The sequence below is a fragment of the Lissotriton helveticus genome, chromosome 9 (assembly GCF_964261635.1).
Source record: "Lissotriton helveticus chromosome 9, aLisHel1.1, whole genome shotgun sequence".
Lineage (NCBI taxonomy): Eukaryota > Metazoa > Chordata > Amphibia > Caudata > Salamandridae > Lissotriton > Lissotriton helveticus.
The window spans coordinates 1084294725-1084311155 of record NC_136070.1 but is presented as its reverse complement, the minus strand read 5'-3'; the positions used below and the strand labels follow the sequence as shown (position 1 = coordinate 1084311155).

At 40.3% G+C, this 16431-nt stretch overlaps 1 protein-coding gene across 2 annotated transcripts in view; it reads left to right on the top strand.

Moving 5' to 3' along the window:
* The window catches only part of TAFA1 (TAFA chemokine like family member 1), a 1287521-nt gene that overhangs the window by 884372 nt on the left and 386718 nt on the right, over positions 1 to 16431 (top strand). For both annotated transcript variants that reach the window (XM_078661481.1, XM_078661480.1), the window contains exon 4: positions 10494 to 10634. In XM_078661481.1, coding sequence (XP_078517607.1) covers positions 10494 to 10634 — 141 coding nt within the window. The remainder of the gene's footprint in view (positions 1 to 10493; positions 10635 to 16431) is intronic.

Below are 16431 nucleotides of genomic sequence, written 5' to 3'. Positions count from 1 at the left end.
TGTGCCTTTATGGCAGTGTGGGTCTCCTTTGTGTGGTGTGAGTGGGCCCTGTAGGGTGATAGATCCTTACGTATGTGTCATGGTTCGCATTCCATAGGTTCGGTCCCTTGCAACACCTGTTGGGCCACCTCCTTTTGGCATTCTGACACATGCCATTGGGGTGCCATGTGTGGGTGGGTGAAGTGTTGTGAGCCACCTGTGCCTGCGGGTGCTTCCTGCTGTGTGGTCTGTTGCAGGCTCAGTGTTCTCCTCTGGGTATCTTGACTGTCCGGGTCCTGGTGGTGGGTTGCGTGGGATATCCATGGGCTGTTGTAGGACGTCGGTGTCAACAGTGTGGTGATCCTCTCCGGCATCACTGATGCGTTGTATTATGTGCTCTGCTGCAGGTGTTGTGTGCCCCTCTGCGATATGAAGGGGAGGTATGTGTTGCCTTTGTGTTGGCATATATGTTGGCGCATTGTGCTAGTTTGCATGCAGACTGTATGGCGGTGTACATTATGACTGGGGGGGTGCTGGATTCCTCTGCTTGTGGGTCAGTTGCTGGTAGTGTTCTATCACCTCCGTGACGTTGGTCTTATTTTCCTACAGTCTGCACCCCATCTTCCTCTCCCTCTTCTCCATGGCCTTCCCCGACCCCGTTGTTCCTTGCTGGTAGTCTGTGGGGGTTGTGGGGTTCGAGTTGGGCTCTGCGCTGGGTCATGGTGCATCCATGCTGCTACGTGCCTTGGTTTGTCTCTGGTGTATTTTTACCGGGTTCTTTATGGTGCATTGTCCCACCAGATGCGTGGGATTTGCAGGCCTGTGGACGGTTTTCGCTACTTTTTGTACCGTGGTTGGCCTCATCGCATTTTTTTGCATTCACGTATCGCACTCTTGCGGCATGGCGTTGAATTTCCCGCATACATTTGCCCGTTGTCTGGTGTCTATTGCATGCTACTGCATTGTTGTGAATTCCACGTTGACACAGGGTCATTTTCCCACAATGGGCTGCGATGTTCTTTCTTTTTCAAGGCATTGGGTCCTCTAAGTCTTGCTAAGGAGAGTTCCATAACATTAATTTCATTAATCAAGCTCCACCATTCCATTACGCTAGGAGGATCTTTTAAGATCCAGGATCTAGCTATAACTAGCCTAGCACATGCATATACTATAGTTAATAGATCCCTATGCTGACTAAAGTTGTCTTAAATGTCGAGTAGGATCAGCTGTGGCGATATCGGCGGAGTATTAGTTTGTTTCCTCAACAGAGCATCAGTTATCCCGTTCCAAAATATAGATAGCTTCTGACATAAGACAAACATATGCTCGATACCTGCTGCTTCCATATCACATTTCGGACACTTAGTACGATCATTAGTCTGGTTACCACGTATCCAACTAGATATTCTTTGTGGAGTATAATATAGCTGAGTAACTGTTCGATATAGCTGGAGCCTTAAATTTGAGGATTGAACTACCCGGTTTATTTGGCATAATGAGGCTGAGATCTGTTTAGGGTTAATGTTAACTCCTAGTCTAGATGACCATTTAGCCGCTAGATTCCCACTATCGTCTCGTTTGTTTGCAATCAGATAACCATAGCTTAGGCTTATAAGTGATTTAACTTTGTCTGAGTAGAGACATGTTAAAGAGGCCGAATGTGATACTTCTACAATCCTCATCTTACGGAGTAGAAAATCTCTGATTTGGATATATTTAAAATACATATCCTCATTTAATTCAAATGTAATCTTAAGTATGCCAAAATCTAGAAAACCATTCGGGTCATAAAGGTCTCCCAGAGTGATAATTCCATGCCTAGCCCATATCTTCCCTAAACCGTATGAAAAAATACGAGGTAGCCCAGGATTACCCCACAGTCTAAGCTCAGCATTGTAATAAGAAATTTTTTCTAGAGTCATAATTTGGTCCCAGATTTTCTTGATATGTCTCGCGGTCTTGAATTTAACTCTTTTGAAGTAGTTAGGATCATGTACGCGAACTGAAATTAAAAATAAGTATCGGATCGGCAGTCCGACTTTGTTAAACAATTAAAAAACCAGGAAGACATAGGACCTCTCAATTAACTCACAAGAAGCGTGTGTTCACGCTCTGCATGGGCAGACACGGTGGGGGGTTACCTTCACGCCGCGTTTCCTGCAAAGTGAAAGAAAACGGACGTGGTTTGCATTTTAGTTAGGAAACCCCGTCTTCCTGGTTTTTAATTGTTTAACAAAGTCGGACTGCCGATCCGATACTTATTTTTAATTTCAGTGCTGTTTTGCTTCAATTTGCTTTTTCGTTATCAGTAAGTTGGTTTGAAGCCCAAGTAAAACTATATACGCAGGACTTCACCTCCTTAAAACACCGTTGGTAATATGGTGACATGTTTAAAACACCGTGAAGATTATGGTGAAGTGCAAAATATGCCTAGTTTCAATCAAAAAGGTTGAACATGATAGTCTGCTCGATATGCTACCTGAGAACAACAGCAGAATGCACATATCGAACATTAGACATTGACTGCGACATGCACAATTCCAGCATGGTTGTTTAACTGGTGAAGGAAACAATAAGGGATAATTCACAGAAGGGGTTTAATAGTCAATACTGTACTGTTTTATCTCTGTTGTGCCTGTTCATTCTCTTTACAGGTTTTTTTGGCCACAGCAAATAGCTGAGTGAGCCCATTTACGGCGATTGGCCGTGAGTATAACAATTCTCACTATTCTATTTAATTTTTCACACGAATATCCTCACGGTTGGGTGCACCTTAGCGCGTACACACCGCCGGAGGATCACACGTATGGTCCTGAAGAATGCTGAGTGACTCGGGCTCCTAAAGCAGAAACATGTTGACCAAATTTGACAGAATTGAAGACTAGGGGTCTCTAATAAGTGAGATTTCACCTATGACTTCATTCATCATATGTTTTTAACTGTTGCAGGTTGGACTATTAATAAAATAGTTGACAGTCACAACCATGCATCTTTTAAATTAAGAGTTTTTTTCCCCCCTTGTTTGCATTCACATAGCACTATTGGGTTATTTCTTCACTTCAACACACACAAGAACCTGCTCCGCTGTAATCAGGCGTTGTAGCACACTGGAAGGACGCTAGGTCCTTCCAGTGGGAACCCGATGATGAAGCATGTCACCACTAGGTGGTGAGTGAGGGTTCTTACTAACACACTGTGTGCTTTTCCCTGTTTCGTTCCTTCACTATTTTGCTTTTCCCAGACTATCTTTTCCTTGATACTCTGAGGAGTCCTGATGTTATTTCACTCTCCTGTTGTTTACGAAACTAGTTCTAGGGGTAAGAGAGTGAATACTTGTACCCTGACTCTCTTGTTGTTCGATTGTGTTGCCTTTTTCAAAAGTGCCATGTGGCAGACAAGCATGTATGTGTGCCACATATGCACCCATGCACTATTCAGGGGTGCAACAGGGTGTCAATGTGACACCCTGGCACCCTTGAATGTGTTCCCCCATTACCAAATCGGTATTTACCAAATCGGTTATTACCGAATATTACAGATTCGGTAAACTTTACCGAATACTTACCTACATACCATTTACCGATTCTAAAATACCGAATCGGTAAAATTCGGTATTTTAGAATCGGTAAATGGAACTTACCTACATCTGGCCTGTGTTTCTTTATCAGGTCACAGAACTCTGAGTTGACTTGCTCTATCCTCAAAATGTATGGTAGAGTGTATTGCATTCCAAATAATACATGGTCACACCTTCACCCTTCCTATAAACCTTGTTATGAAATATTTATATGAAAATATGAAATAAGTTGTGTGGTTGAAGGCATGAAGAATATAGACGGAATGCAATATGACAATAAACTCATCACCTAGCAGTTAGCAATATGTTCAATCAATATTTTTCTGTAATGACCTTTAGTGGACCTAATTTAAGCATGCTGCCATATATATTTCTCTTCTGCTCAGCACTATTTATTCTAGAAAACAGATCAAAACAAATGAGAATGCAGCTGCACTCATGCTCTTGGATATGTCTTTCACCTTAGCTGCTGTCTCTGGCATTATGATGCTCACTATCATAACTTATTACACTTGAGCAGCTGTGTCATTTTATAATTACAGGTGACTAGTGATGTCACAATAATATGGAAAATCGAAACAGATTTTTATACAAAGATTACACGTTCCCATGTACTGTAACAGATTAAAGGAAAGTAGAAGTGAGTTACTGAAATTTTCAGCGCACCTTTCTGTGGTCTTCAGCAGGGGGCATACAAATAGGGAAAAAAACATAAAGTCGCACAGTTACCTGCAATTAAAATTTTCATTAGGAAATTGCAACACTTGTGAAACCCTGCTTTCTTCTGATTATTATGCACATATAATTTGTCACACACACGTTTTCTCTGTAGATCTTATACCTGAAGTGAAAGTTCATTGTTAAACCAAGGTGGGCATAGCTAACTGGGTAGAAATATACGTTATTTAATTGAGTTTGTTTAGTTAAGTGTTTGTTACATATGCTAATGAAATATAAAATCAGATCTTGTAAAAAGGTTCTGCTTAAAAGGCCCTTACAACCACAGTAAAACAGTGTCAAGAAACTATTCAGAATAATTCCCTGAAATGAAATGTTAGTTATTGGAGAAACGTGCCAGGTTGTAGAACATGGGTACTCACAAACATTTACCTGGGGCCACAAAGTACTGTCTGTGGCATGCCTGAGGGACGCACTTACCGCGGGGTGAGAGTCAGGGTAATGAAAAGTGGGCAAAGGGGGCTGTGAAGCAGATGCATGGTGAGGACAACAAACTGAGTCACGTGACTTTTGTCTGACACCAATGCTCTCTTCTCATGCACCAAGAATGAAAGTCAAGGCATTAACTTCTAATGTATGATGTGAGAGAGACAGATATGCTCATCTGCTGAACTGCAAAATGTGAAACCAGAACACCTAGTTTAACAGCTTTCTGAATGTTCCTGAACTGTCAAATGAACAGCAGCCTAGAGCTGCTGGTCAACAGGGGGCCGCAGTTAACGGTGAGGAGGGCCACATGTGTCCCCCGGGCCGTACTTTGAGTATTATAGTTGTTCAAACTGACATCTAAAATGATAAGATATGCCACACCCAATACTTGCCAGATGTCACTGCTCCCATGAGAAAGCTCAAAGCTGTCAGTCAAAGCTGCTAGGTGATACTGCAACAACTCAGCTTAAGAATTGGAAAACGCGATTCGTCAGAAGCGGGTAAGGAAGAGTTGTGTTTGATAGACCTGCTGCAATGGCGATATCCATTTCAAAATGTGCACCAATGGAAACCACGACATTCCGAGGAGAAGGTATATAACTACATATAGTATATGCAACCAACAAACATCTTGAACAGAAAACCTGACACACCTGACACATATTTAACACATACCCACTTCCATCACTTTAGCTTGCTAGATGAAAAATCTCTTTATAACAGAATAATGGGGAGATAAGAACATTGAAATGATGTATAATTTAAACATCACCAGGTGCTATGGCAGGTAGGAGAGTACGAGTTTTAAAGGTTTCCAAGATAAAATGCAGGCCAAGAGAGGGCAGAAATTGTTGGATTCATAACATTTGACAAAGAGAAATTTTATCTGAATTCTTTGTTGGTGTCAGACAATTTATATAGGTGCGTAGCCATTAAAGTAAACAATAGTGGTGTAGGATAGTGCTTATTAACATAAATTTGTATACTAATTGTCATCAAGTTATGAAATTCAGGGAGTAGTGCCTTGGAGACACCATTTGAATCATACAAGAATGGCTCCTAATTATTAAGAGTCATTGTTAAGCAAAGTGTTCATAGGCTCTTTTACTTAAACTATTTACTTTGAAATTATTGAAAAGTCACTAGTTCTAACGGTCATCAACCTTAACACAACTGCTGCCACAAAGAGCTGCAGAAAGGGTGAATTTATGCTTGGCAAACCATGCAATGGTAAATTTCCTTTTGGATGATGTTGACTAAAATCTCAATGCAGCCAAAGTTTATTTGGCAGAGTCTCTCTAGCATTATATGATGGATGCGCTTTTAAGTGACTTCAGTAACATGAATGACTTTGAATCCCCTTTGGGGAGCATACTACTTCCCTATTCCACTACTGTGCACTGGCAGAATGCTCGCTAAGCAGGACCAATGTATGTCCACTCAACATTAATTGAAACTGTTGACCTATATTACCAAGACTGTATAAAAATGTCAACCACACTAGGTTGAAAGAAATTAAAATGAATTAGAAACGTGTGTTGTGTTTGATTACAATTAAGACACCCTACTAATATGAGACACACTGGCTGTCACTGTAGCCGTCCAAGGCTGCAAATGATTTTATCAGAAGGTGGCTTTTGTTTTTTAAAAGAAAGTGTGTAAAATGCCTACTTGAAGATTGCTAAGCAGAGTCTGGTTCTTAAATCCCCATTTTAAACAGAAAGGTAGGCAGTACATGACATATCAAAGTCAGAAAGGCACGCTGGATGTGATGCACGTCCAGTATGTATACATCTGAGTAATTCAAAACTGACAAGCCCTCATTAAACCCACCTCATTAAAAGAAAACGTGCAATATTTTAGTCTCTGGGATTGATAGTTCCATATTTAAATAAAAGAAATAGGATGGAAGTTATTTGTTAGTGGCCCATCACCATTGTGAACATTTCATGGAATTCTTCTAATGGTTTCCTGTAAGAGTAGTTGAATGAATGGAGCAGCAGAACCTCATTCCCCAGGGTTAGAGGGATTTCAACAAAAGCTACAGTATGGAGGATCTAATTACGGTTCAAATATGCTAGAGGAAAGGGAAATTGGCATGAATATGGGCATCGTTGGTAGAGTATAAAATCTGCATTAATGTTCCTGTTTAGACTACCTTTCAAACACACAATTCTATAAATGTGCACACGGGTGATATAACAAGCAGTTTTGCTCCTAAAAGTGATGCTATGCAAAATTGCTAATTGACCAGAATATCTTTCCACTGACTTTAACAGTGAAAAACAAGGGTTCAAGCCTAATCCTCTATCACTAGGTTCATAATGATTTTTTGATGTGAACAATGCAGCTATCGCATACCTCACCTATCTAGATTGTCACACAACATTAAATCGATTCTAGGTCTATTTATTTAAAAATAAGTTACCTGCAAATCTTTTAGAAGCAGATTAGTGAATTTGTGGAAGGTTTACAATGCCCACATGTGCCACATCAGAGCGACAATTGTGGTTCAGGGTTAAGACACTGAAGGAGACCGTTTTTAAAGCAGTACTTGGACCATGTTTGTTTGCAATGTAAAACAAGGGAGGCACAATTCGGAGCAATCATGCCTTTTCCACAAAGCAACAGAACAATGTCTGAAGTCCTATAATCAATGTGACCAGAAAGATAAACATCAATAATGGAATCACTGCTAAGGCATTCCAGCCTGCAGCCAATGTAAAATAAGTTCTCATTTGCTTCATGTTTCAATATGAGACATATCCTAGAACTGCTAAAGTCTTTAGGGAACAATAATGTGAGAGCTGCTTTGAGGGAACTTCGAGGATCTGACTGTACGAAAAGTATTCAAATTTGGTACTCACCCCAGCATCAGGTCAATTCAACCAGCGAGTGATGTTTGCTATCGGCCAACATTATGTAAGGCATTCAAAATAAATCTGTTTAAGAAAGTCTGTGCGATAGGTTACATATCTTGGGTGTCAAACAGGAACTGATCTCAATGGGATATTTGGTATATTTAAATGATCCCTGGGTTCGAGAAAGGTATCTCACAGCATTACTCTCTCATAAGAAATAAGATTGCAAGTTTAGACTCAACTTAGGGTCTGATATAAAGTTGGCAGACATGGTTTTCTGCCACAAGTGTGGCAAAGTGCCCTCTCTGTTAAACCCTTGGTCTGCCCACTCTATTACGAGTCAGGCATATCAAAGGTTTCCAACGGCAGTGCCCCAGCAGGCTCGGCTGTCAGCAACCTACAAAATGGCCAGATGGAATAGGGGGACATCAGTATAAGAACATGTGAACACCCATCCAACTTAGAGCAAAAAGTCAGTTGTACTTTATTTCTGTTCAGGGCTGCCAGGGAAACACTGGTGGCATAGAACAAAATAAAATTACTAATGACCCCCACAACGTGAAAGAAAACTTCCAGAGTGTCAGTTCCACTGGAATAGTGTTTTTAAAAAACAATCCTTCACTTTTGGAATTTGCTTTTGAAAGCTAAAAATGTGTGATGACCAACCTCCTGAAACATGGCAGGCACTCACCAAACATTCAGTGCTGTCACAGAAGCCACTATGGTGGCGGCTCCAGTGAAGGCACAGAAATCATTAAAGGGCTGGCAGTGATCTCTAGACGTTATGGGCAGTAATTCATACGGGTGGTGGACGTAATGTGCACCAACACTCATGATGGACGGCGGACATCTGCCACACTATGAATCAGGCCCTGAGTCTTTCAACTCTTGCTGTTAGAGATGGAAGGGGAAATCAGACACCTATTGCCATTGTCTGATAAAAGGGTTGGATGACTCCCAGTTTTATTTATTTTATCAGTTTAACTTAACACGATGTTAAGATCTAATTTGTTAAGGTCTCTCTTTCTAAGACAGTCCTTTAGGAATGCACCCAAAGCTTTGCTTTTATTTTGTGGTCTGGAAAAGCCTACCAATGTAATCAAATTTTGCAGTAGTGGGGCAAGTAAAATGTGAGTTGCGAAAGAACAAATTTCAACTGCCTTGCCAGCTGGGACTTGGACACGGATCTGGCCAGATTCTAACACATCTTATCCCAAGAGCTTCCTGATGTCAATAAAATGCTAGCCATAATCAAAAAGTACACTTTAAAGTATTGTATATGATTAATGATTGGAGTGACTGTATAGATGCAATATGTTTTTAACGTTTGTTAATATGTACATTTTAACAGTGGCTTCCTATATATTGCAGTACTTTAACCAATAATTGGTGGGTGAAGGAAAAACATAATCCTCAAACTAGAAGGATTTGTCTAAGGCAGTAGGATGATCGAGATAATTTGAAGTCCAAACCTCAAACGTAGTGTAACTTGAAAAAACCCTTTTATGTGTATGAATGTCTAATTGGTGCTGTTGTAATGGAATCCGTTTTCATTGATAGATATTTATGTATTTACAGCATGTGTGTGCATTTGTTCAATGTGTTAGAATAGAACTATTCGAATTATGAGCTTTATTGTGACTTTGAGTAAAGGAGTTGCACACTGCCAATTGCACATCCAATACTGAATATTAAATAATACCAGCGTGTCATTGGCTATTGTGTCTTATATTATCAACCAGGAAGGTTTAATTAAACAAATATACCCCAGGGCTATCAAGAGGTTCAATTGCTCTAAAGGATGAAGTGCGGGTGATTTAGATTTTACAATCTGCCCACACAATGCAAAGGTAATCCTTAAAGTAATACACTAGGTACAAAAACTTCATACTGTATGTTTGGATGTTATTGTCAGTACAGGAATGGAAGTGAAGAAAGTAGCTTAAGAACAGTTATCCAAGTTTCAGCAACATCATCAACTGAGGTGTTCCAAAGATTTTTTAAGCTATGCCTGCCTCTCTCTATAGGTACCTTGCCACACTTAAGGTATAAAAGATCAAGACATGAAGGAATATGCAGGAAACAAGCACAATGAACTATAGACAACAGATAAAGGGCAAGGCACCCAATGTACTAAACTGTTTTGTGGTCACAAAGACTGCAGTTTGCCAATACACAGGCTTTGTGACTGCAAGACAAGGAGTTGCAGGGTATGAAGGGTATCATGTGTGTCGGAAATGCCTTCCCGTCTTGCACAGTTCACTTTGCAACGCCTTGCAAATCAGTAGGCGAAGGCGGCAGGAAGGGGCATCCTCCTCATAAATCACAATGGAAAGTGTCAATGTTTGTGATGACAAATACAGAAGCAAACCATTGATCAGATACTGATTTCCCAAAGTGGACTGAATACCATTTGCATAGTGGAAGCTTGTACACTTGTAGGACAACGTCCACCTTGTGAACGTGTGTTCTTGGTATCTGGTGGAGCATGCAGAAGTCCAGAGGACCAACTTCATGTGACCCTTCTTTTATTTGGAAAAGCAGGCCATTTCTAAAGAGTGTTCAGATAGCGCTGATCATTAAGGATATGCACAGGGTGGACCGACATCACAAGAACATTGATCAAGGGTAAGCCATTTTTGAGCCATGTAGAGTGGTCAAGGAGATGCCTCTGATCTTTCTAACCAGAGTCTCACTTAAGCCGGCAACCAACAGAGGTCATTCTATTTTGTCAAAAACATTAAGTGGCCCATTTGCCATGAAATTGCTAGTTTCAAGTTTACCTTGGTAAAAGTAACTTAAGGTGAAATACTTTTTTCTTCCTCTGGTATCTTCAAATGTAACAGCAACCCTCTTTTGTTTCTTTACTCTCATAGACTAAGCACAGATGTTGTTTTCTTTGTCAACAGAAGGAGGAACTTGTGAAGTCATAGCAGCCCACAGATGTTGCAATAAGAATCGCATTGAAGAAAGATCACAGACCGTAAAATGTTCGTGTTTACCTGGGAAAGTGGCTGGAACAACAAGAAACAGGCCTTCTTGTGTTGATGGCAAGTAGATTTGGATGCTACTTCAATTATGTCATTTAATTCAGCGGCGCCGAGATTGAATGCTTATTATAGAAACTGCTAAAGGAATGGAGCATCATTTCCTCTTCACAAGTCACATGAAAGAAAGACTTTGATCTAAAGGCATTTCTTAACATATTTATTCAGATTTTTACAACTCCAAAAATTGTACTGTGAAATGTAGCTCATCATCTTTGCACAAATATATTTTGGAGCCCTATAACACACATCAAATGATCAGTCAATCTGAACACACATTGCAGAATGCTTCAACTTTGTTAACAGTCTACTTTTTCGATGAAATATGAACAAGAAACTATTTGTAAAGTGGTGAATGGTCTCCATAGGCACTCGCAGAATGGAAGTAGAAAAAAACAAAAAAAACAGTAGTGTCTAATTGTCAGCCACGGCCCTTGTAGCTAAAAGCGGTGGGCCGGGGGGGGGGGACGGGGGGAGGGAGGAGGAGGGGGAGATTTTAACAGACAGTGACGAGGGGAAATTAATTATTTATTTATTTTTTCCTCATTTTTGTCTGTCGAAATCCCCCCCACCCATTCGTCCCCACCTCCACACCGCTCTTACCTGCACGGGCCACGACTGCTAATTGTTGATTAGGTTTTCAGTGTATGAGAGCCATTGAGGTGACCTTGGGACAGCAAGGCTGTGGTATGCTCAAGAGTGCCTTTATGTTCACGGAATGCCCATCTTTCCTTTATCATGAGCCATGCAGGAAGAGAGAGACTGAGAGACACACTTTATTATGGCAAATAATTTAGTGATCCAGACCTGCAAAAAGAAGATCCCCCTTCCCAGCCTTATGCTCACCTCTGAACGGTTCCCACCAACAGCTATGTGTGTGTATGCAATGAAGAAGAAATAGGACAATCAGAAATAGGGAGAAAAGTCAATAGGGGAGAAAAGTGTTGGATTATTGGGACCTACATTGAGCAGGGAGTCAGAGAAGATCCACATCCAATGGGACAATATTTTTGTAAATAGTATTATGGACACACTATGTATGTCAAACAATATTTCTGTAGACAATATTCTTACATACAACCCCTCAAACACACATTCATGTAGGAAGCAATCAGACAGATGTGTCAATGCGCAAACATACCCCAAAGTCCACTTGAACGAAAGTGCAAAGAGAATGTATACTTGTATTCTATATCAAAATGTAAATGTAAATGTTGAATTTAGGAATTATAGGTGTGAAAATGGAGAAGCTGCATCTTCTACCTGAAGCTACTGAGAGACCTACCCTGAAGAGAGTGTCTAAATGAGCGGGCGCTATGCTAGAGGAGGAGAGTCTATTCAATGTGTTTCATGTTTAAGGTTTGAAATTGAAGAAACCATTTCTTGACTGAGTTAAGCTCTGGATGTTCAGAGAGTTGTGTCTTGAAGTAGGATGAGCAAGGGAACATAGAGGGATTCGTAGATTCTTAAGAGGCTTCACAGTGTGATTTGTTCACTGTCAGAGGGAGATTCTCGAGTACAACTGATGGTAATATGTTTTGTTATCCCACTGGGAATAACTTTTTAAAATGAGCACTGAAATTAAGTGTTGCTAAAAATGTTCATGGATATAACACGAGCTTGTAATGCAAGGTGACTGCCTAGATGTGTTTTATCTATCCAATAGGCAGGCCTGAATTGTCCAGATTTCACACATGATTGAATACAGTGCTTCTAGGGTGAGCAATACTCTCATGGAATATGTGAAGCTGGTACTTGGAGGTTAACACTACTAATACATTTGCCATTGTAAATCCAGCTATGTGTTTGCTGTTTAAAAAGATGAACTGTCTGTTCTGACTGAGTTTAGATTGAGAGCATATTGTTGTTTAGTTAATAGGATACTTCTGCCTGCTCATCTGGACATTAATGATTTACCTCTGTGCACACAATTTGTTGAAAGTAGGTGCTTTTTACTAACTCTATAATTCAAAAGTAAAATTCCCATATTTCTATAGTGCACCCTATATGTCTATGAATGTGTCACAGCATCTCTGAGTTTGCACACTTTTTTAACATGAAAGACGTGTTAATATGATGTAGCAATAATAGTGTGTGCTAATTATCAGCTGATGGTGCTCATTTATTTTATCATGCCACAAGTTAGAATGGATCATACTGCAGTATTTGCTATAATAATGAGTGTTTAGGGTTTTTACCATGTATTCTAAATATTACTGTGTCTGCAATTACTGCTAGGTCCCCTTTTTATATTCCTCACATATCCAGCAGATTGTATATGGACAATAATGTACTACCAGAATATTGAGGTGAAAATATCGACTTGCAACATACAGCAGTTACAAAACCACCATCAAGAGGTCTGGTATGTGCTGATGCGGCCCGTAACACCCCATATGCAGTCCTCCCTGACCGCGCCCCGATACTCCCTCTCCCGCCATAGGGAGATGAGCCTAGGACAATGCCAAAGGCAAAGGTGATGGATGTAGCAGCAGGCCTCTGGGGACTCTTCCAGGGTTGCTGCATACACCACATCTGTGGCGTGGAAATTAAACTTGGCTACATGCCTGGATTAGTTATTTGCCAAAAACAGCACTGAAATGCGACAGGAAGCACTCTGCTACACAATAAGCAGCTTAAACTTGTATGAGACACTGTAAGAGGTAAAGAGTCATTTAAGAGTAATTTAACAGCAAAGACCTATGCCTAGGAAACTGCTTGGGGGGACCAGAGAAAGGAAAACCAGTTTTTCTGCTAAGCAATTCCACTTGTCTAGACACAGCCCAAAGACAGCCTAAGAGATTGGGGGACAGTTCGCCAGAATAATTCAAGAGAAAAAAATGTGGAGACATCATAACAATGAATCCTGGACAGTGGGAGTGATCAGGGTGCGGAAGCTTCCTCCCAATCGGGAATCCAGAGTGCTTTGAAAGAAGTGGTGGCAAAACACCATTCAGTGCAACACCAGAGGTCACGGCAATGGTTTATGGGGGAGATTTATTGAGTGGAGGGCTGGGCCACATCACGGAAAATGCTCCGCTTTATGAAAAGTCTTGCGGAAGGCCCCCTCCCCCGTCTCACGATAATAACACCACTATGAAATTAGCTGAATCGCAAGTCATACCAAGGAGGCCAGTGAGTGGCAAAACAGCTGAGCTTTTTCCCCGTTTTGTTGACAAGGCAATTACATCTAATAATGCTGAAGACTATATAGTTGATTTAATCTCCCTTACAAAAAGCAAAGGCTAAAGGGCTACAGGGAGAAGCATCACAGAAAAAAGAGACTCTAGGACTGACAATACTATTAAGGGGCCCCTCCAGCACCAGAACTAGGGTCCATGGAGAATAGCCAAAGCCAACTGGTGGCAGGAAATACAGCAAAATACGGAATCCCAGCTGCCCTGCAACAAATCCTTCGTGAAATCCTGGGGGAGATGAAATAGATCAAAAATGTGCAGCAAAAAACTGAAAGGCAAAAGGCAGATCGCATATGCAGTTGGAGGGAAAAATCGCGCAGGCACTTAATAGACTTCAGGGGCACACTTTTGCAATGCACTGGAGTAAATGGAGAAGCAGTTTGTTTACAGGAGGAGTTGGAAAAATCACTCCAGAAGGTCCAATCCAAGGATCACGGGAATACCGGAAAATAAGAAAGACGCGGTTTGTTCCATCCCCTTAGTGAACGACCTGATTAAAAAATGTGTTTTCCCGGATTACACTCAAGATTTAACAGTTGCCCATGCTGATCCCTATTGATTTTTATTAGAAGTTTTTACCTACCCTTAATAAAGAGGTTTTTCACCCTTACTAATCAGATCCTAAAGGGCGGTAACATCCCTTCATCATTTAACATTGATATCATAGTAATCTCTCTTTAAAAAGGCAAAAGTCTGAGTTATATTAGCTTATACAGGCCAATCAGCCCCTTAAACACTAACTACAATATTGTTATGAAATTATTTACCACTCGCACGAATAAGGTAGTCCGCACACTAATAAATAGAGATCAAAGTGGCTTTATTGGATGTAGACAGCTATATACTAATACAAATTTCTTAATTGGGGTTTTGGATTTCTTCAAATAATTACAAGTTCCAGCCTAAGTCCTATTATCAGATGCTGAGAAAGCTTTTGATTTGTTCTGCTGGGAGAGCTTTTTTGTATTTTAGAGAAATTCAGCTTTTTTCTTGATCTTATACAGGTTTACACAGAATTATACCAGGGGCCATTTGTATGACTATTGGAGAATTCAGTTGACATAGGTGTTTGCAATGTCAAACAGGGAACGAGACAGGGATGCCCCTTTTCACCTAGATGTTTCACTATCTTAATAGAGCTGCTTGCTACCACTATAAGGGAAGACCATGATAGAACCACTAGTCAGGGGGATTTAAAAAATTAAGCTATATGCCAACGATATAGCACTTTAAAAAAAAAACTATGCCTGGATAGCTAAGAAAATGCTTTTACCATATTTCATCTATTTCAATTGGTCGTGGATATAAGATTAATAGGCTAAAATTGGAATTCTCCTACATAATTGCACTACAGACACCTTAGCTTTAAAGCTTTGTCCTCTAGTAAACTATAAACCAAAGAGATATCTCTGTATTTACACCACAGAAGATATAGATAATCTATTTGCTTTAAATTACCCACCTATAGTTAAAAAGGTTAAAGCATCAAATTTAAAGTGGACAATGCTACCCCATATCCATAATGGACAGAGATGCACTGATAAGGATGTCTGTTCTACCACTTTTTAATTTCTAATTCATCGTAATGCCCTGCGTCTTGCAGCTGCAATTTGTAAGGAAATAATAGAAGGTTTTTCCACATATATTTGGGCTAATAAAACACCCCGAATAGCAACAAGCATTATTTTAAGGCATCCAAATCGGGGTTCTAGCATTGCCTAATCTGGGGGAATATTATTAGGCTAGTTTTGCACATTTCACATATCGATTTTTCATCTCCCCAGGCTCTGGGATACCCGCTGATAATTTTATCCAGTATATAATGCTGCAGTAGTATAAGATAAATCATTTTTATGCTTAACCAAATCACCAAAAAAGGACTGATATAAGCTTTTGTAGTCGCTGATAAAAAGGAAAGAACAAATATGCAAATACTACAAGATCCCAACTATTAATAGTTCAACCAAACTAGTGGATATTGTGGGAGGATCCCATATGCTTCTAGATAAAACTAAATTTCCTAGATGGGAGATTAATGGATATTATACCATCGATGCCTTTTTAATTCATGATCATTGGAAGGTATGGATGGACATCGAGCGAGGTATCAGATATGCAATAAGCATTGATGCAAATGACTTATCTAAATTATAAATTTTTTAAAAGTCCTGGCTCCTATTTCTACCTCACAAAGCCTGGGACTAATGAAGGAGTTATTAGAGTCCAGAACGCATGGCTCTAGAAAGTTTTCGAAAGCTACCCTTTTAATTTAGAGATGCTGAGGGTTTTAGTAAACCAAAACAGAGGTGGAAGTGACAATATAGGGAGGAAATGTATATCCCAAGTGAGACGGGAAAGAAGATAAATCTATACAATTTCTTCCTCGTCATAGGGGCTTGCCTCCATCATATTCAATTTAATATTAAATGGTTGCTATACAGGTCAATGGCCCTACTGAGTAAGGTAAACCCTCAGCTAATCATAAAGTGCTTCCTGTGCTCAGGCAAGCCGGCTGGCAACTGCACTCATTATCTGGAACTTCCCCAAGATAGGGGAGTTTTGGTCCTCCCTACAAGAGTACTGCAGGCACATGGTAGAGATCG